This window comes from Salmo salar, chromosome 18 (assembly GCF_965601325.2).
Source record: "Salmo salar chromosome 18, fSalSal1, whole genome shotgun sequence".
Classification (NCBI taxonomy): domain Eukaryota; kingdom Metazoa; phylum Chordata; class Actinopteri; order Salmoniformes; family Salmonidae; genus Salmo; species Salmo salar.
Genome location: NC_138308.1, coordinates 9,862,183 through 9,883,691, shown reverse-complemented (window position 1 = coordinate 9,883,691; position 21,509 = coordinate 9,862,183). Strand labels below are relative to the sequence as shown.

At 42.4% G+C, this 21,509-nt stretch overlaps 1 protein-coding gene across 4 annotated transcripts; it reads left to right on the top strand.

Annotated features, from left to right (window-relative positions):
- Positions 1–282: 282 nt before the first annotated feature.
- Positions 283–21,507, top strand: ccnj (cyclin J). 4 transcript variants are annotated; one of them, XM_014154202.3, is made up of 6 exons: positions 283–469; positions 1,392–1,482; positions 5,634–5,844; positions 5,961–6,260; positions 19,942–20,101; positions 20,398–21,507. In XM_014154202.3, exons 2-6 carry the CDS (start codon positions 1,414–1,416, stop codon positions 20,750–20,752), a joined length of 1,095 nt encoding a protein of 364 aa, XP_014009677.2. In that variant the 5' UTR covers positions 283–469; positions 1,392–1,413; the 3' UTR covers positions 20,753–21,507. The 4 variants fall into 4 exon arrangements, with proteins under 4 accessions (XP_014009677.2, XP_014009676.2, XP_045556692.2 ...); XM_014154201.3 differs by having other exon boundaries at positions 1,370–1,482; XM_045700736.2 differs by lacking the exon at positions 5,634–5,844.
- Positions 21,508–21,509: the final 2 nt, after the last annotated feature.

Below are 21,509 nucleotides of genomic sequence, written 5' to 3'. Positions count from 1 at the left end.
GTGACCAAAAGGCTCATCCTATCACAGATCCTTGGGACATCCCTAACCCATTGAAGTTGAAATTTAAAATGTTTAAGGTAAGGGTTCATTTTAAGGTTAGGTAAGGGTTATGTTATGGTTAAGGTTAGGGTATGGACGTTCCAAGGATCCCGGATTGCACTAACCGTGACCAAAACGTTATCACTGTTGACGTCTATGAATCCTGGCCAGTGATTGGATGTCTCTGGTGTGTAAGGTGAGTTTCAATTGGCAGCAGCGCTTTGAGAACGTTTTATCATGAGTTCCCACTGCAGCAGCACTCTTGGGACTGCTCGCATGCCTGAGCTGAGCTGCCATCGACTGACTCGAGTATCTTCAACAATGGAAGAATCCTAACTTTATGTCAACTGGAAAACTCACGGCGATATCGAGTTTTTGAGCAAAAGTCAGCTGTGTAGTTGTACCACGCTTTTAAGTGTGGCGTGTAGGGGTAAGTCTTGAATAGTCGGTGGTTGGTTTGTCGTAATTTTGGCAATTTTTAAATTTCAATTTGACTCAACACTTGTCATTTTTATGTAGGATAGTAGCCAATAGTCACCTCAAGCTGATCATCTTGAAATCAATGTTGAGGTTTGTCATGTGTGTGAACTTGTAGCAACTAGTATATTACTCGCTTCGTAGTTACGTTTGCACAAATTGTCATTTACACACACGAACACAGCCGTTTTGGCTCCACTGTTACGCCCTCCAACTCATTAATTGGCTTGCTGATTTATTTTGTCCTGAATTGCTGAATTGCTGAATAGTTGAATAGTATAGGTTTGGCTAATCTTAATTTATTTTAAAGGCCCAGTGCAGTCAAACGTAATTTCCATTGTTGTGTGTGTATATATACTTCCACACTGAGGTTGGAATGATGCTGTGAAATTGTGAAAATTATGGTAATGTAGGAGCTGTTTTTAAAAGTAAGCCTGAAATTGCAGCCTGTTTTGGTGGGATGGAGTTTTGGCCTGCCTGGTAAATTAGTTAATAGACCGATAAGAAAGAGTTCCAAACCTCTACGCCAATAACAGAGTTTTCAGTTTTTACCTCACCACTTGGACCACGGCCAGATAGTCCTAGCAAAATTATTTCTTGAAAAAAATTGTTCTTTGCTTAGAAGCAATTTCTTTTCCTTTTGACCATTTTAATTGACAACAATCACATAAGGTACTTAATTGTTGCCCAGAAATGAGTTGATATTGAGAGAAAAAAATCGCTGTATTTGATCTTTTTAATTGAAATTGTGTCTAGTGAAAATGCAGAGGGAAAATAAGCATCATTGTGGTTCACTGCTGGAATTTCAGCTATGTAGAATATTTAATTGTTGTCATAACTTTTGACTCTTTAGACTGGACAATTTGTGCCTCCAGAAATTTCTACAAGTTCGATTAAATGGAGCTTGAGGGCCAATGGTGGAAAGGACAACTTGCTGGAGATATATACCAGGCTTTGCGCTACAAAGTAAGTATGCTGTCATATTTCAAAGTGGAGGCAATAACTGCTGACATTAGTGTAATATTCCAAAAGTGAGAGCTGGTGACCTGATATATTATATTAACACATAGGCCTACAATACATGGCTGATCATAGTGAAGTCAAAAATGTGATTGTCCTGTGTTTTTATGTGTCTCACACCGACACACACACACACACCAGTCAAAACACCTACTCATTCAAGTGTTTTTCTTTATTTTTACTATTTTCTACATTGTAGAATAATAGTGAAGACATCAAAACTATGGAGTCATGTAGTAACCAAAAAAGTGTAAAACAAATAAAAAATATATTTTATATTCTTCAAAGTAGCCACCTTTTGCCTTGACAGCTTTGCACACTCTTGGCATCCTCTCAACCAGCTTCACCTGGAATGCTTTTCCAACTGTTCCCACATGCTGAGCACTTTTTGGCTGCTTTTCCTTCACTCTGTGGTCCAACTCATCCCAAACCATCTCAATTGGGTTGAGGTTGTGTGACTGTGGAGGCCAGGTCATCAGAGGCATCACTCTCCTTCTTGGTCAAATAGCCCATACACAGCCTGGAGGTGTGCTGGGTCATTGTCATAGTCCCACTAAGCGCAAACCAGATGGGATGGCGTATCGCTGCAGAATGCTGTAGAAGCCATGCTCATTAAGTGTATCTTGAATTCTAAATAAATCACTGACCGTGTCACCAGCAAAGCAACATCACATCTCCTCCATGCTTAACGGTGGGAGCCACATATGCGGAGATCATCCGTTCACCTACTCTGCGTCTCAAAGACACAGCAGTTGGATCAAAAATCTTGAATTTTGACAAATCAGACCAAAGGAAAGATTTCCACCAGTCTAATGTCCATTGCTCTTATTGGTGTCATTTAGTAGTGGATTCTTTGCAGTAATTTGACCATGAAGGCCTAGTTCACGCAGTCTCCTCTGAACTGTTGATGTTGATGAAATTAGTTAATAGAAAAATAAATAAAAGCTAGTTCTCAGTTTTCCCACTCCCAAAACAGTCCTTTATCAAAAGTATTGCTTGAGAAATCTCACAGCACCCCCCTCACACCGACTCTCCTAGCTCTGACTTTGCTTATAGCTACTTTGAGGAAAGAATTACTTATTACGACTGATGTGGTTATTCCACCTAGCTAGCTTAAGCTCAATGCACTAACTCTAAATCACTCTGGATAAGAGTGCTAAATGAGTGAAATGTGAAATGTAAAGTAGTGTTGTCACGATACCAGAATTTTGACTTCAATACCAGTTTTAGTATCACAATACTCAATACCACGGCAAAAAAATGAGTATTAGACTAAGTCACAGAATGGCACTTAATCTAGACACTCAGCTACTGCTCTGTTCAATCTTTTCAATATCATGACATTTTAAATTAGATTTTTCAGACAGCCCTGTATGCATTAATGAAGTAATCATACAATTTAATTAGACTTTAGTAAAAACTAACTACAACAATGATAACAATGTATTTGAATGGTAAATCTCTATTGATAAACTAGGTAAATCAAGATTTGGTCTAGTCGGCCTATTCACAATACAGGTCAATGCATATTCAATAGGAGTGTGTGCATGCATTGAATTATTGAGCTTGTTTTTGCTAATTTCATGTGGCTATAGATAAGTCTGTTTCCCTTCCATTTGTGTAGAAATAGCCATCTCTACAGTTTAGAAAAGGGCGCGCTGTCTCTTTTAAACCCAGTAAAGACGTCATTCATGATTAGGCACATGCCCACACAGTCAGTTGAGTTCTGTGAAGAAGAGAATTGACAGATGAAGGGGGGAAATTATCTTCGCCAGGGTTCTGTTCTAGAAGCACGGCTTCAACTGTTCCTACAGTGTAACTGACACCCGGCCCAGAAATACAATTTTCATACACGGCCACATAGAGAAGTCGGATTTGAAAATGGCTAATAATACACTTTAATCATCACCTTTGAGGCCGAGATTAAAATTTTACACTGAACAAAAATATAAACGCAACAAGTAAAGTGTTGGTTTCATGAGCTGAAATAAAATATCCCAGAAATGTTTCATATGCACAAAAAGCTTATTTCTCTAATTTTGTGTACAAATTTGTTTATCCCATTAGTGAGCATTTCTCCTTTGCCAAGATAATCCATATACCTGACAGGTGTGGCATATCAAGAAGCTGATTAAACGGCATGATCATGACACAGGTGCACCTTGTATTGGGGATGATAAAAGGCCACTCTAAAATGTGCAGTTTTGTCACACAACACAATGCCACATGCTGACTTCAGGAATGTCCACCAGAGCTGTTACCAGATAATTTAATGTTAATTCTCTAAAACGACTTGTGATAGAGAAATTTTGCGGTGCGTCCAACCAGCCTAATAACTGCAGACCACGTGTAACCACGCCAGCCCAGGACCTCCATCTGGCTTCTTCGCGTTCAGCCACCAGCTGAGGAAACTGTGGGTTTGCACAACCAAAGAATTACTGCACAAACTGTCAGAAAAAGTCTCAGGGAAGCTCATCTACGTGCTCGTTGTCCTCACCAGGGTCTTGACCTGACTGCAGTTCGGCGTCGTAACTGACTTCAGTGGGCAAAGGCTTACCTTCGATAGCCACTGGAGAAGTGTGCTCTTCACGGATTAATCCCGGTTTCAACTGTACAGATGGCAGACCGCGTTTATGGCGTCGTGTGCGCGAGTGGTTTGCTGATGTCAACGTTGTGAACAGAGTGCCACGTGGTGGTGGGGTTATGGTATGGGCAGGCATAAGCTACGGACAACAAACACGATGGCAATTTCAATGCAGAGCTACCACATTTACATTTACGTCATTTAGCAGACGCTCTTATCCAGAGCGACTTACAAATTGGTGCATTCACCTTATGATATCCAGTGGAACAACCACTACCACGATGAGATCCTGATCATTGTTGTGCCACCATCAACTCATGTTTCTGCATGATAATCCACAGCCCCGTGTCGCAAGGATCTGTACACAATTGCTGGAAGCTGAAAATGTCCCAGATCTTCATGGCCTGAATACTCACCAGACATGTCACCCATTGAGCATGTTTTGGATGCTCTGGATCGACGCGTACAACAGCCTGGACTCGCCAATATCCAACAACTTCACACAGCCATTGAAGAGGAGTGGGACAACAGGCCACAATCAACAGCTTGATCAACTCTGTGATGCAGATGTGTCGAGCTGCATGAGGCAAATAGTGATCACACCAGATACTGACAAGTTTACCCCCCACCCCTTTTGTTATATATCTGTGACCAACAGATGCATATCTGTATTCCCAGTCATGTGAAAGCCATCAATTAGGGCTTACTGAATTTATTTCAATTGACTGATTACCTTAAATGAACTGTAACTCAGTAAAATCTTTTAAATTGTTGCGTATGTGTGTGTTTACCTTCGTCCAATGTGTGTTTTTGGATGAAGTGATGACTTTGTCGCCGCTTGCTCTGCTCCCTGTGCGCATGTAATGTCGGTCTGTATAAACCGGATGCAAACCAGATATAGACGGTCCGTGAGTAGATTACATTGAAAACAATGGGTGGACATCTTGGATGCCGTCTCCAGTTCTTATTATACCTCTGATCTTTGAATGTGATGGAGAGACGATTTAAAGGTGCAATATGCAGAAATTGCTCCGCCATTTCCTGGTTGCTAACATTCTAAGTTCTCCTAACTTCAGTTTATGACAAAACGAGCAATAGATAATTGTAGAGAATTATTGTACCATCTTAACCATGGTGAAATAGATATTTTCAATAACTGAGAATATTGTTTTTTCAGTTTGAAACTGGTATACAAAACCGAGACGCAAAAACTAAACTTAAGAACGGGAAGCATAGAAACAGCGCACAGAACACATCTATTGCTTCTTAGATTAGCTTTCAATGAGATCTGTAACTCACATTTTTATGTGAATTTGGTCAGGTCACCCAATAAGTTTTTGGTGACAATCAGCAACTTCTATGCAGCATGAGTGAGGAGCTAACATGTTGCAGTCTAGACTCCTAGTGCCCCCCCCCCCCAGGCCTTAATGGAGCATCTGAAGCAGTCACGCAATATTTTAGATCTGGGTGGCCAAGATTACAGATCTTATAATGTATCGTTTACTTTTTTCAGGAAATCAAGTTGCCCTCCTACAAAGGCCAGTCCCCCCAGCTCAACCTCAGGCGCTACTTTGCAGACCTCATAGCAATCGTAAGCAATCGCTACCGGCTGTGTCCAACAGCCAGACACCTTGCCATCTACTTGCTGGACCTTTTCATGGACCGCTATGATATAACGGTGCAACAGCTTCACATGGTCGCACTCTCCTGCTTGCTTTTGGCTAGTAAGTTTGACAGCTTCCTTGCAAGCCTCTGCTTGGCCAAACTTCCAATTGCTGTGGTCCACCTAGCCTATAAACTCAATTTTTCTGTGTGCCTTGTGATTATTTCCCCTCTACAGGTAAGTTTGAGGAGAGAGAGGACCGAGTTCCTAAGCTGGATACTCTTAACAGCCTGGGCTGCATGAGCTCGATGAACCTGGTGCTGACCAAGCAGGGCCTGCTTCACATGGAGCTCCTCCTGCTGGAGACCTTCCAGTGGAACCTGTACCTGCCCACAGCTGCACACTTCATAGAGTACTACCTGTCCATTGCTGTCAACGAGGCGGACCTTCATGATGGCTGGCCCATGGCGTGCCTGGAGAAGATGGTGCTCTACATGACAAAGTATGCTGACTACTTCCTGGAGGTCTCCCTTCAAGGCAAGTTGAAGTTCTGTTGCTGCTTCACTTAGATAATTTATTTGATACAGCAGTAGCAATACAGGGATATAACATCTACAGAAGAGACAGGAATGCCTATGGAGGAGGTGTTGCTGCATATATTCAGAGCCATATTCATGTAAAGGTTTGCGAGGATCTCATGTCTACTGTTGAAGTGTTGTGGTTGCAGATTCACCTGCCTTATCTAAAGTCATATTTTAGGGTACTGCTCTAGGCCACCAAGTGCTAAGTCAGTATCTGGATAATGTGTGACATGCTTGATAATGTGTGATGTTAAGAGGTCTATTTTTTGGGTGGTGACCTGATTTTAGACTGGTTTTCATCAAGCCATCCACTCAAGAGGAAGCTTCTTAATGTAACCAGTGCCTGTAATCTGGCTCAGGTTATCAATCAACCTGCCAGTGTATTTACAAACAGTACAGGAACTACATCATCCAAGTGTATTGATCATATCTTTACTAATGCTGCAGAACTTTGTTCTAAAGCTGTAGCCACACCCAATGGATGTAGTGGCTATATCCAGAAAAGCCAAGGTTCCAAAGGCTGGGCCTAAAATGGTGTATAAGAGATCACACACAAGATTTTCTAGTGACGCCTATGTTGAAGATTTGTTGGTTTGTGTGTAATGAGGAGCATCCAGACGCTGCACTTGATGCATTTATGAAATTGTTTCTTCCAGTTATCAATAAGCATTCGGCACGCATGCGAACCGCAGATCAATTGCAAAGTTCAACCACCATAGTGTGAAATACAGTTTTACTGCCGCTGTTACTTTAAAAAATAAAAATAAAGACCGATGCGTGCTGTGTTTTACTCTGAAGCCTGAAGGTTGAATTGATTCTTTTTTTAAAGCAGTTGTGTGTACTATTCACGTGAACGGGGCATGTTGAATCCCAACGACTCAATCCTGGATGCTCGCGTTGCAAAGAAGAAAAAAGAGCAGCGACAGCCATGGCTAGCGGAGGAGCTGAAGAACTGGACAAGTCTCCCGCTTCATTTAAGTCTCCTGTACGGGAGCATTTTGGCTTCCTTGTCAAATATGATGACGGAAGAAGGGTGGTGGACAACACCATTACAGTGTGTAGGCGTTGTGCCACAAGAAAGCCGTATGAACGTAGAAATACATCGAGCATGGCCACACATTTAAAGTGTCATCACCCTGGTGTCAGTGACGGGAGCCAACTCGGCCAAGAGACAACTTCTCACCACAGCATTTAAGCAGCCTTTTGCTGCAGAGTCAGACCGGGCTAAAGCCATCACCACCAAATCTATTGGGATGTTTATCGCTGCAGACATGAGGCCATACTCTGTTGTAAAAAAAACAAAGTGTTCAAAAATATGGTGAAAGTGCTTGAGCCAATCTACGTGCCAGATCTTTATGAACAGGAAAATGTCTAAATTGTCGCCAAATTATCCAAGGCATCCTCTGTTGCCCTCACCAGACGGGTGGTCCTCCAGGGCGAAGATGCGAAGTCTGGTGCTACAGAAACGCCTCCTCAGTCACACAGGCACAAATACTGCTAGGAGCAGTAGCAGAGTGGAAGCTAGAGGCCCAATGGCAATATCCCAACCACCACAGATAATGCCAAGAACCAAGTAAATGCAGTGATAGAGGCTGGACTGGGGCCATAGATGGCTTGCTTTGCGCACGTGATCAATTTAGCATCCCAAAGGGGAATCTCAGTGAACCAGATGGACCGCCTCCTTGGGAGGATCAGGAAGGTGGTGGTTTCCTTTTTTCACCGAAGCACAACAGCCGCTCGTGCTTAAGACCAAGCAAGAAATGCTACAGCAACTGACTCACTACCTCATACATGATGTCACAACGTGTCGCTCCAACATGTCATAAGTGGAGTTCCATCTTGAGCAGCAGGCAGCTATATACTCTGCGCTGACAGACGGTACCCTGAAAAAAATACAAATAGACATCTTCAACTTGTCTGACGTGAAAGTGGCAGAGAAGGTCCTCCCGGTGCTCAAACCCCTCAAAACGGTTACAACCCTATTGAGCACTGAAACTGCACTGTCTGTGTCCATGATCCTACCTCCTGAAAACAAGGATTCTACAATCCATGGCCCCAAGTGAGGAAGACGGCACCATCATCACTAGAGATGTCAAGGCTGCCATTAGAGAGGACCTGAACCCCAGATACCCCCCTAATGTACAGGACTACCTTCATAGATGGGGCGGTAGGTAGCCTAGTGGTTAGAGCGTTGGACTAGTAACCGGAAGGTTGCAAGATCGAATCCCCGAGCTGACAAGGTAAAAATCTGTCTTTCTGCCCCTGAACAAGGCAGTTTAACCCACTAGGCCGTCATTGAAAATAAGAATTTGTTCTTAACGGACTTAAATAAATAAAAATATATCTACTGCACTGGATCCAAGGTTCAAGTCCCTGTCTCACCTAGACCCTGCCCTACACCGGAGGACGTACAGTGATCTCACCACTGAGATTGTGGCCACTGAAGAGGTAAAAAAAATAGAGTGAATTACTTAAATAATAAATATACTGCAGTCTAATTTTAGTCTGCTATTAGAATCATCAATTTTTGATGAGGAATAATGGCTTTTATTAAATGTTATTGCCACAATTATAGTTCTATGAATAATTTGTTAGTTTAATAGATCAAGTCATTTTTTTTTCTGCAGGGTCAAGCCACAGAGCTGACAGGAGCAGACTCAGAGGCATCTCCGCCACAAAATAATTTGGCCATGAAGGAGCTTTTCGGGGAGGCCTTTGCGAGCAAGGACACAGGCAAGACGTTTGCCAACACCATCAGAGGTGGCATCCTACAAGGCAGCAAGCGGCATTCCTACTGGCCGTGTGGAAAGCCATGAGTGTAAATACCCTCACATTGCCATGATGGCAAGAAGTTACCTGACTGTGCCTGGCACTTCAGTTCCTAGCGAGAGGGTGTCCTCCACGACAGGGGACATAGTGACTGCAAAGAGGTCTACCCTCTCCCCAGACAATGTAGACCTCACCTTTTTGAAAAATAATGAAGTTATAAGCTCAGGTCTGCTTTGCTTTCTTTCTTTACTTTTTTAAGAGGAAACAGGCTATTTTTTTCATTCACTATTGTTCCAAGGAAGAAGGTATCATGCCTCATATTGCACTTTAATTCAACAATTGAATATTTTATTTTATTTAAACATTGAGAAGTTACTTGCTTCAGGTGTTCTTTAAGTAATAAAGGGAAAGCAAAGTTATTTGTCTACATTGTTTTTTTTCTGAAAAATTATCTAATCCGTGACTCAAAACCATGAATTGTGATCCGTTGCACCACTAATAAGCATGCACCTATTAAGAAACTGACTGCTAAAACTGTTAAGCCCCCCTGGGTTATTGAGGAATTGAAAAACTTTATGGTTGAGAGAAATTAAGCAAAGGAGAGCCAAATAAGAATGGCAGACATTGTAAAATGAGAAATTGTGATTTTAAACTGAACAAAATAAAATGTATTAAGAAACCAAGAGAAATTACAGTGAGGGGAAAAAAGTATTTGATCCCCTGCTGATTTTGTACGTTTGCCCACTGACAAAGAAATGATCAGTCTATAATTTTAATGGTAGGTTTATTTGAACAGTGAGACAGAATAACAAGAAAATAATCCAGAAAACCGCATGTCAAAAATGTTATAAATTGATTTGCATTTTAATGAGGGAAATAAGTATTTGACCCCTCAGCAAACATTACTTAGTAATTGGTGGCAAAACCCTTGTTGGCAATCAGAGGTCAGACGTTTCTTGTAGTTGGCCACCAGGTTTGCACACATCTCAGGAGGGATTTTGTCCCACTCTTTGCAGATCTTCTCCAAGTCATTAAGGTTTCGAGGCTGACGTTTGGCAACTCGAACCTTCAGCTCCCTCCACAGATTTTCTATGGGATTAAGGTCTGGAGACTGGCTAGGCCACTCCAGGACCTTAATGTGCTTCTTCTTGAGCCACTCCTTTGTTGCCTTGGCCGTGTGTTTTGGGTCATTGTCATGCTGGAATACCCATCCACGACCCATTTTCAATTCCCTGGCTGAGGGAAGGAGGTTCTCACCCAAGATTTGACGGTACATGGCCCCGTCCATCGTCCCTTTGATGCGGTGAAGTTGTCCTGTCCCCTTAGCAGAAAAACACCCCCAAAGCATAATGTTTCCACCTCCATGTTTGATGGTGTTCTTGGTCATAGGCAGCATTCCTCCTCTAAACACGGCGAGTTGAGTTGATGCCAAAGAGCTCCATTTTGGTCTCATCTAAGCACAACACTTTCACCCAGTTGTCCTCTGAATCATTCAGATGTTCATTGGCAAACTTCAGACAGGCATGTACATGTGCTTTCTTGAGCAGGGGGACGTTGCGGGCGCTGCAGGATTTCAGTCCTTCACGGCGTAGTGTGTTACCAACAATTTTCTTGGTGACTATGGTCCCAGCTGCCTTGAGATCATTGACAAGATCCTCCTGTGTAGTTCTGGGCTGATTCCTCACCGTTCTCATGATCATTGCAACTCCACGAGGTGAGATCTTGCATGGCGCCCCAGGCCGAGGGAGATTGACAGTTCTTTTGTTTCTTCCATTTGCGACTAATCGCACCAACTGTTGTCACCTTCTCACCAAGCTGCTTGGTGATGGTCTTGTAGCCCATTCCAGCCTTGTGTAGGTCTACAATCTTGTCCCTGACATCCTTGGAGAGCTCTTTGGTCTTGGCCATGGTGGAGAGTTTGGAGTATGATTGACTGCTTCTGTGGACAGGTGTCTTTTATACAGGTAACAAACTGAGATTAGGAGCACTCCCTTTAAGAGTGTGCTCCTAATCTCGGTTCATTACCTGTATAAAATACACCTGGGAGCCAGAAATCTTTCTGATTGAGAGGGGGTCAAATACTTATTTCCCTCATTAAAACGCAAATCAGTTGAACATTTTTGACGTGTTTTTCTGGATATTTTTGTTATTCTGTCTCGCTGTTCAAATAAACCTACCATTAAAATTATAGACTGATCATTTCTTTGTCAGTGGGCAAACGTACAAAATCAGCAGGGGATCAAACACTTTTTTCCCTCACTGTATATGATGGAAGTATGATTGAAAAAAGCTTTGGAGTACTTTAAATGAAATTATGGCAAGAAAGACTGAGTTTGAATTAATCTTTCATTGAATCGGATGGCTCATTCATCACAAATCCTTATGACATTGCCATTGAAATCATTAAAATAATTGCCAGAGTGGGCACACTGCGAGCCATCATTCATGCATAAAATACCTAATGAAAGAAAAGCATTGTAATTTTGTAAAGTTAGTGTGTTAATATATAAAGTTTATATATATATATATATATATATATATATATATTAGTTATTATTATAAAAAAAAATTGTCGAGCAGTTGCAAAAAAACAAAATAATGATATTTATTTCATGGCACATGTCTTGATGTCTGTCTCAGTGGACTAATCCATTGCGGAGGCCGCAGGGATGGCACACCAGTAATACATTTACCGTTAATTCCCATTTCTATTCTGCAATGTTTGTTTGGTTACCGTAATTTCTGTTAATGCATTTAATGTATTATTAGTCTTTTACAGTGGACATGTTTGCAATGCGCACAACCTAGGCAACACTTGTGAGAAACAGGTTTTGGTTTATTTCATTCCATTTATGAGTTGTCCATTTTGTTTAAATGGCTCCTGTCAATGTTGAGTAAGGGATGTAGACTTATACAGTGCATTTGGAAAGTATTCAGACCCCTTTTCCCACATTTTGTTACAGCCTTATTTTAAAATAAATAAATGTTTCCCTCAATCTACACACAATACCCCATAATGACAAAGCAAAAACAGGTTTAGAAAAAATGGAAATGTGATATTTACATAAGTATTCAGACCCTTTACTCAGTACTTTGTTGAAGCACCTTTGGCAGCCATTACAGCCTCGAGTCTTGGGTATGACGCTACAAGCTTGGCACCCCTGTATTTGGAGTTTTTCCTATTTTTCTCTGCAGATCCTCTCAAGCTCTGTCAGGTTGGATGGGGAGCGTTGCTGCTCAGCTATTTTCAGGTCTTTCCAGAGATGTCCGAGCTCTGGCTGGGCCACTCAAGGACATTGAGACTTGTCCCAAAGCCACACCTGTGTTGTCTTGGATGTGTGCTTAGGGTCATACCTGTTGAAGGTGAACCTTCACCCCAGTCTGAGGTCCTGAGTGCTCTGGAGCAGGTTTTCATCAAGGATCTCTGTACTTTGCTCCATTCATCTTTCCCTCACGTCTGACTAGTCTCCCAGTCCCTGCCGCTGAAAAACATCCCCACAGCATGATGCTGCCACCATGTGTCACTGTAGGGATGGTGCCAGGTTTCCTCCAGACATGACGCTTGGCATTGACCAAAGAGTGCCATCTTTGTTTCATCAGACCAGAGAATCTTTTTTCTTATGGTCAGAGTCCTTTAGGTGCCTTTTGGCAAACTCCAAGCGGGCTGTCATATGCCTTTTACTGAGGAGTGGCTTCCGTCTGGCCACTGAACCATAAAGGCCTGATTTGGTGGAATGCAGCACAGATGGTTGTCCACTGAGGAACTCTAGAGCTCTGTCAGTGCGAACATCGGGTTACAATCCTGTCTCAGTGCTCTACGGACAATTCCTTCAACCTCATGGCTTTGTTTTTGCTCTGACATGCACTGTCAACTGTGGGACCGTGTGTGTGCCTTTCCAAATCATGTCAATCAATTAAATTTACCACAGGTGGACTCCAAGTTGTAGAAACATCTCAAGGATGATCAATGGAAACGAGCTGCACCTGAGCTCAATTGCATCTCATAGCAAAGGGTCTGAATATTTATGTAAATAAGCTATTTCTGGTATTTATTTTAAATTTTCAAAAAATTTCACACCCTGTTTTTGAAATTTGTCATGATTGGGTGTTGTGTGTAGATTGAGGGGAAAAAACCCAAGCATTAGTGAGGTCGGGCACTGATGTTGGGAGATTAGGCCTGGCACGCAGTCAGCGTTCCAATTCGCGAGAAACCATTTCATTATGGACATCACTTTGCATTGTCATGCTGAAATAGGAAAGGGCCTTCCCCAAACTGTTGCCACAAAGTCTGAAGCACCGAATTGTCTAGAATATCATTGTATGCTGTAGCTTTTAAGATTTGAAAAACAGCCCCAGACCATTATTATTCCTCCACCAAACTGTACAGTTGGCACTATGCATTCGGGTAGGTAGCATTCTCCTGGTAATCCACCAAACCCAGATTTGTCCATTGAACTGCCAGATTGTGAAGTGTGATTCATCACTCCAGAGAACACAATTCCACTGCTCCAGAATGCAATGGCGGCTAACTTTATCACTCCAGCTTGGCATTGCGCATGGTGATCTTAGGCTTGTGTGCGGCTGCTCGACCATGGAAACCCATTTCGTAGAGCTCCCGTCGTTATTGTGCTTACGTTGCTTCCAGGGGCAGTTTGTAACTCGGTAGTGAGTGTTGCAACCTAGGACAGATGATTTTTACACGCTTCAGCACTTGCCGGTCCCGTTCTGTGAGCTTGTGTGGCCTACCACTTCGCGGCTGGGCCGATGTTGCTTCTAGACGTTTTCACTTCACAAATACAGCACTTACGGTTGACCAGGGCAGACATTTGATGAACTGACTTGTTAAAAATGTGGCATCCTATGACGGCGCCACGTTGAACGTCACAGATCTTCAATAAGGCCATTCTACTGCCAATGTTTGTCTATGGCAATTGTATGGCTGTGTGCTCGATTTTATACACCTCTTAGCAACTGATGTGGCAGAAATGTACTTATTACTTATTATTATTATTAATTACTGCAACTCGCTGTTGGCTGGGCTCCCTGCCTGTGCCATTAAACCCCTACAACTCATCCAGAACGCCGCAGCCCGTCTGGTGTTCAACCTTCCCAAGTTCTCTCACGTCACCCCGCTCCTCCGCTCTCTCCACTGGCTTCCAGTTGAAGCTCGCATCCGCTACAAGACCATGGTGATTGCCTACGGAGCTGTGAAGGGAACGGCACCTCCATACCTTCAGGCTCTGATCAGGCCCTACACCCAAACAAGGGCACTGCGTTCATCCACCACTGGCCTGCTGGCCCCCCTACCTCTGAGGAAGCACAGTTCCCGCTCAGCCCAGTCAAAACTGTTCGCTGCTCTGGCACCCCAATGGTGGAACAAGCTCCCTCACGACGCCAGGACAGCGGAGTCAATCACCACCTTCCGGAGACACCTGAAACCCCACCTCTTTAAGGAAAACCTAGGATAGGATAAAGTAATCCTTCTAACCCCCCCCCCCCCCCCCCCCCTTAAAAGATTTAGATGCACTATTGTAAAGTGGTTGTTCCACTGGATATCATAAGGTGAATGCACCATTTTGTAAGTCGCTCTGGATAAGAGCGTCTGCTAAATGACTTAAATGTAAATGTAAATTGCTGAATCCACCAATTTGAAGCGATGTCCACATCCAGTTGAAGTCGGAAGTTTACATACACCTTAGCCAAATGCATTAAACTCAGTTCACAATTCCTGACATTTAATCCTAGTAAAAATGTGTCATAGGTACGTTAGGATCACCACGTTATTTTAAGACTGAAATGTCAGAATAATAATAATTTATTTCACCTTTTATTTCTTTCATCACATTCCCAGTGTGTCAGAAGTTTACATACACTCAATTAGTATTTGGTAGCATTGCCCTTAAACAATTTAACTTGGGTCAAATGTTTCGGGTAGCCTTCCATAAGCTTCCCACAATAAGTTTGGTGAATTTTGGCCCAGTCCTCCTGACAGAGCTGGTGTAACTGAGTCAGGTTTGTAGGCCTCCTTGCTTGCACATGCTTTTTCAGTTCTTCCCACAAATGTTCTATAGGATTGAGGTCAGGGCTTTGTGATGGCCACTCCAATACGTTGACTTTGTTGTCCTTAAGCCATTTTGCCACAACTTTGGAAGTATGCTTGGGGTCATTGTCCATTTGGAAGACCCATTTGCGACCAAGCTTTAACTTCCTGACTGATGTCTTGAAATGTTGCTTCAATATATCAACACAATTTTCCTCCTCATGATGCCATCTATTTTGTGAAGTGCACCAGTCCCTCCTGCAGCAAAGCACCCACACAACATGATGCTGCCACCCCCGTGCTTCACGGTTGGGAAGGTGTTCTTCGCTTGCAAGCCTCCCCCTTTTTCCTCTGAACATAACAATGGTCATTATGGCCAAACAGTTATATTTTAGTTTTACAGACCAGAGGACATTTCTCCAAAAAGTACGGTCTTTGTCCCCATGTGCAGTTGCAAACCGTAGTCTGGCTTTTTTATGGCGGTTTTGGAGCAGTGGCTTCTTCTTTCCTGAGCGGCCTTTCAGGTTATGTCGATATAGGACTCGTTTTACAGTGGATATAGATACTTTTGTGCCTGTTTCCTCCAGCATCTTCACAAGGTGCTTTGCTGCTGTTCCGTGGATTTATTTGCACTTTTCGCACCAAAGTAAGTTCATCTCTAGGAGACAGAAGGCGTCTCCTTCTTGAGCGGTATGACGGCTGCGTGGTCCCATGGTGTTTATACTTGCATACTAGTGTTTGTACAGATAAACGTGGTACCTTCAGGCATTTGGAAATTGCTCCCAAGGATGAACCAGACTTGTGGAGGTCTACAATTTTTTTCCTGATGTCTTGGCTGATTTCTTTTGATTTTCCCATCATGTCAAGCAAAGGGGCACAGAGTTTGAAGGTAGGCCTTGAAATACATCTACAGGTACACCTCCAATTGACTCAAATCATGTCAATTAGCCTATCAGAAGCTTCTAGCCATGACATCTTCTGGAATTTTCCAAGCTGTTTAAAGGCACAGTCAAGTTAGTGTATGTAAACTTCTGACCCCCTGGAATTGTGATACAGTGAAATAATCTGTCTGTAAACAATTGTTGGATAAATGACTTGTGTCATGCACAAAGTAGATGTCCTAACCGACTTCCCAAAACTATACTTCAACTAATGTATACATACATTTGGAAAAATACTGAGGATGATAGCGGACTATGTTGCCACTCCTTTTTGCTACATCTTTAGAGAAAAGTGTTTGTCCACAGACCTGGAGGGAAGTCATGCTGCTATCCAAAAATGTTAAAGCTCCCTTTCCTGGCTTCTAACAGCCTAACAATCAGCTTGCTTCCAGTTCTTAGAAAACTTATGGAAAAGATTGTTTGACCAGATATAATGCCATTTCTCTGTGAACAATTTAACTGACTTTCAGCACACTTCTAGGGAAGGACACTAAACATGTACTGCACTGACACAAATGACTGATGATTGGCTGAAAAAAATGGTGATACTGATAAGATTGTGGGAGCTGTGTAGTTAGATTTTAGTGCAGCCTTTATTATTGATGGCTTAACATAGCTCTCTATCCATGATATGCCAGATTATCTAATAGAACTGTCTTTTCTTTATTGGAAGCTTCTCTAACGTAAAACCTGTAAAGTGTGGTATTCCATAAGGGAGCTGTCAAGGCCCTTTACTGTTACCTATTTTTACTAATGATCTACCGTTAGCGTTACACAAAGCCTGTGTATGTACGTAGATGATGCAACACTATACATGTCAGCACCGACAGCTAGTGAAGTCATTGCAACCCTAAAGAGTTGGGTTCAATTTTAGAATAGGTGGCTAGGAATAAACTAGCCCTGAACAGATCGAAATGCATTATTTAGTACCAAACACTCCCGAGGTACTGGACCTCAGCTGAATCTGGTAATGAATAATGTGGCTGAGCAAGAAGACACTAAACTTCTTGGTGTTATATTAGATTGTAAACTGTCATGGTCAAAGCATATTGATTCTATTGTTATAAAGATGGGGGGGGGGTGCTTTGCTAGATGCTTTTCTTTTTTTTTAACACTAATGCATGCAAACAAAAGTAATTTTGTCATTTTTATTAGGATCCCCATTAGCTAATGCCGTAGCGCTAGCTAATCTTCCTGGGGTCCAACACCAATTAACAAGACATTACAAACAACCACAAATCAAGACTTCACAAACATTCAACAAGTAGACAATAGACAAAATACCTGTCAGGAAACACATTTAACATTTTCAGTTGATGCTTTCTATTTCATGTCCAGTCATATGGTTTATCGCATTAGACGTTTTATTTTTTTTCTTGACGGTGGATTTACTTTTTGCCTGAGAAATATGGATTGGTAAAGAGTTCCATTCAGCTGTGGCTCTATATAAAATTGTAGATTTAAGGCAATTTGTCCTTGCCTTGGGTTGTCTTAGCTGCCCTGGTGGTTATGCGTGTTGCTAGTATGTACTAACTGGCCTGAAAAATACCGTTAAAAAAACCCCACATTCCTAACGAAAATCCGAAGACTGGATATGAATTTGTTTTCAATGTGAAGCCATGAGAGATTCTGATGTATTTGGATAATATTCATACGGATAGAGAAATTAAGAGCTAATCTGGCAGCCCTGTTTGAGCAATTTGGAGCTTTTTTTATATTTTTCTGAGCTGCAGATGACCATATAACTGGACAGTACTCAAAGTGTGATAGGACCAGGGATTGAATCGCCTGATTCCGTGTGCTAGATGTTACATAATCTGAACATTTTCTTGAAACAGAAATTCCCTTACCCATCTTAATAACAATATTATCTATGTTCTGATCATGATAAAGCTGGGTCCCACATGACAACTAGTAGTTTCATTTTTTTCACTTGCTCTACTTTTTCTTTTTTTTCTTTTTATTTAACTAGGCAATTCAGTTAAGAACAAACTCTTATTTTCAATGACGACCTAGGAACAGGGGGTTAACTGCCTTGTTCAGGGGCAGAACGACAGATTTTTACTTTGTCGGCTTGGGGATTCGATCCAGCAACCTTTCGATTACTGGCCCAACGCTCTAACCACTTGGCTACCTGCTGCGTTCTACATGCGTTCTATTCATCAACAAATTCCAATTGGGGATCATCAGCAAGCATAGATCTTGAACCAAATACAAATATTTTGTTTTAGAAATGTTCAATGCCAATTTGTTCATATCAAACCACTCCTACGCCATTCTTAGTTCCCTGCTCAGTACATCTGTTAGCTCATTACATTCTGATGCTGTGCTATACACTAGAGTCATCAGCATACATGACCACTCTTGCTTTGTTCATTACTGAAGGTAAATCATTAGTAAAGCCACAGTAGAGAAGTGGGCCTAGGCAGCTTCCTTGAGGATCACCACAGTGTATATCTTTACTGTTTTAAAGAACACTTTTTTGCCTTCTCCTGGATAGATGGCTTTCCATCCAGGATAGAGCTGCAAACTTAAAATATTTGCGTTTACCTAGTAACAGTTCATGATCAATTATATCAAAAGCAGCACTGAAATCTAACAACACTGCACCAACTAACTTCCTGTCATTTATACTCTTTAACCAATCATCTGTCGTTTGTGCTAAGGCCATACTCGTAGAATGCCCTTTGTATGCATGCTGGAAACCCGTTCAGACCATTACATGAGAAATAATCCTTGATTTGTACAGATAAAATAATTTACTTAACAAGCTTATAGGACAACTATTTGGACCAGTGAATGCAGAGCTCCTGCAAGCTCAGGATATGTTGCATCTTGACTACTGCCCAGTTGTATGGTCAGGTGTGTCAAAAAAGGACCTAGAAAAGCTGCAGCTGGCCAAGAACATAGCACCACATCTGGCCTCAAATGTAGACGGAGGGCCAATGTCAATAGCATCCATGTCACTCTCTCCTAGTTCAGTGGAGAGACTGACCGTTTTTTACATGCACACCAATATCCCGTTATTATTCATGTTAAAAGCTTGTATCCCGGTTATGAGAAACCTGGATAAGATACTGTGGCATGTAAACGTTTTATCCCGTTTTCAGTTTTTCGCAGGTTTGGTCTAGTTAACACCGGTAAAGTTGTCTGTTTTCATTTAGAGACCGGGGCTCTGTTCCTGGAGAGATGCTGTCCTGTTGGTACCCAAGGTGGCGCCAACAGAGGGCCGCCTAACTTGTAGTCCTTATTTTTTCCAAGCATTTCGCTACACTCTAAATAACATCTGCTAAAAGTGTATGTGACAATCAAATTTGATTTGATTTTTTTTTGCTCCAACCCTAACCTAGCACACCTGATTCAAATAATTAGCTGGTTGATCAACTGAATCAGATTAGTTACAACTGGTGACGGAGTGAACCTACAGGAGGGTAGCTCTCCAGGAACAGAATTGGAGAGCCCTGCTCAACACACCAACATTATTCTTTAACTGTTTTCTTTAGCTACAACAGAAGCGTCTACATACCAAAGCACTTGAACATTTGAGATTAGTCTTGCTAATTTCTTTATTTTTCTTTCCTCGTATTTTTTGAAGTGGTCGTGGTGTTCTTTGGTCGATGTGTACTTAGTTTTAATATGTCTTGCTGTTCTTGTCCATTAATGTAATGTTTTATGTTCTGTTTTCTTCAACAGCTAATTGGGATCCACATCGTTATTTTCGCTAATCATAACCGGTTTTTCAAACCAGTGTTTGCCTTCTGAAAATAGGATTTTTAGGAAGAACAAGACCGTAATGTCACCTTTTGCACTTAAAGACGCAGCTAGCCTTGTTGCACAATATTCTGGTGCAATACATGGTGATGATTAATGACTTGCTATTATTCCAGATCATGCGTTTCTGAGGTTCGCCCCCTCACTGGTGGCAGCTGCCTGTGTGGCAGCCTCTCGCATCATCCTGCGCCTATCCCCTTCCTGGCCACCTCAGCTCCAGCGCCTCACCGCATACAGCTGGGATCATCTTGTCCCCTGTGTAGAAAAAATGCTCATGTGAGTGTCTGTCCTCAGCTGGGCTCTCTTGCCTGCTGACAAATACTGCTTAACACCAGGGCCGTGTTTATTAAGGCACATCTTATCAAAACAAAAACGTTTCGCAACTGGGGGGCGGGGGGCAAGTCCAGGGAGTCCCTCTCTCTTCAGTATGTTTTCCGTTTGGTGGCTAATGACCTTGATGCAACCTGAGAAAATAAGTCCACTCTTGCCATCTTAGTAACATGGTTGTAGAATTTTGCTGCTGGCTTGACAAGATAGTCGTTTGAAAGTCACTTTTGGTCTTTCTTTGTCAGTGCTCATGACAGCGACGTGAAGGAGGCCAACAAGCAGACGTGCCAGCCACCCGGTCAGCAGCCGAGCCAGGCTGGGTACCATACCCCTTGCCAGACAACCACCACCATGCCTCCTCAGTACCTGCACCAGGCCAGCATCCAGTACCCTCAGCAGGCCCTCCAGCCTTCCCTAGCCCCAGGCCACGGCCCGGCCCCCTACGTATCCCACTCTGCCACCCTGCAGGGCCCTGGTGCCCCATCACACAGCCACCCCCAGACCATCTCTGCTGGTCTGGATGGCAAGGCCAACATTCCAAGCAGAGCCTACCAGGTCAATATGCACTATTCCTGTGCTGCTCCCTGCTTTGATAGGTGATGGCTGGATCTCCAAGTTAGAGCTATGACAGTATGGGAAGTAAAAGTGCGAGCGACTGGATGGGTATGTCGTCTCTTTGGATTAGACTAATTAGCAGGACCAGGTATGTTTTTTTTAAATTGAGAAGTTATGATGCGATTTAAGCACTTTCTTCTATGGTTAGATGTGCAATATAAGATTCCACAAATGTGCAATATAGTTATTTGTCATGTATCATTCCGGTGCTAACCTGCCGAAGGTGTTATTTTCTTTTTAAAACCAATATGATTGAGTTATCACCAAGCATGGTTGTCATGTGCAAAGGGTTGTTTTCCCAACACTCTGCATTAGCTATAATTTAATTGCACTATAGACAAGAGACTGTGCTGCATTTATTTAAGCTAAGATACCTCAGAAGCATTGAATGTATGTTATCTTTCCGTTCCCTGCCGCCATGAGTAATAATGGGAATCTTATATCAGTATTGAACTCGAGGGATTACTTTCAGCTTGTAGTAAGATATGGTAGTTTGATAGAGGAACACGCATCACTCTGCCAGAAGCTACCTCAAGTGTTAATGTTGACTACCCGCACCTTTGCTCTTGAACAGTGTTCTCTGCAATATTCAGGAAGTATAGTTTGCATTCTTGTTTTGTGTTTCGAGCACTAATTTGGAGGGAATGTGTCATGTCAACACCTTCCTGTGCATGTGGAATGGCAGCGAGCGCTGTGTACTTCTAATATGGTACTTTTAAATAAAATGCCTGTCAGTTGTACT

Excerpts from the sequence above, each read along its gene's own strand:
- ccnj (XM_014154202.3), top strand. The coding sequence starts at position 1,414 with ATGGAGCTTGAGGGCCAATGGTGGAAAGGACAACTTGCTGGAGATATA. Across the intron at positions 1,483-5,633 it reads ACCAGGCTTTGCGCTACAAA|GAAATCAAGTTGCCCTCCTA; the intron begins GTAAGTATGCTG and ends TACTTTTTTCAG. Across the intron at positions 5,845-5,960 it reads CTCCTGCTTGCTTTTGGCTA|GTAAGTTTGAGGAGAGAGAG; the intron begins GTAAGTTTGACA and ends TCCCCTCTACAG.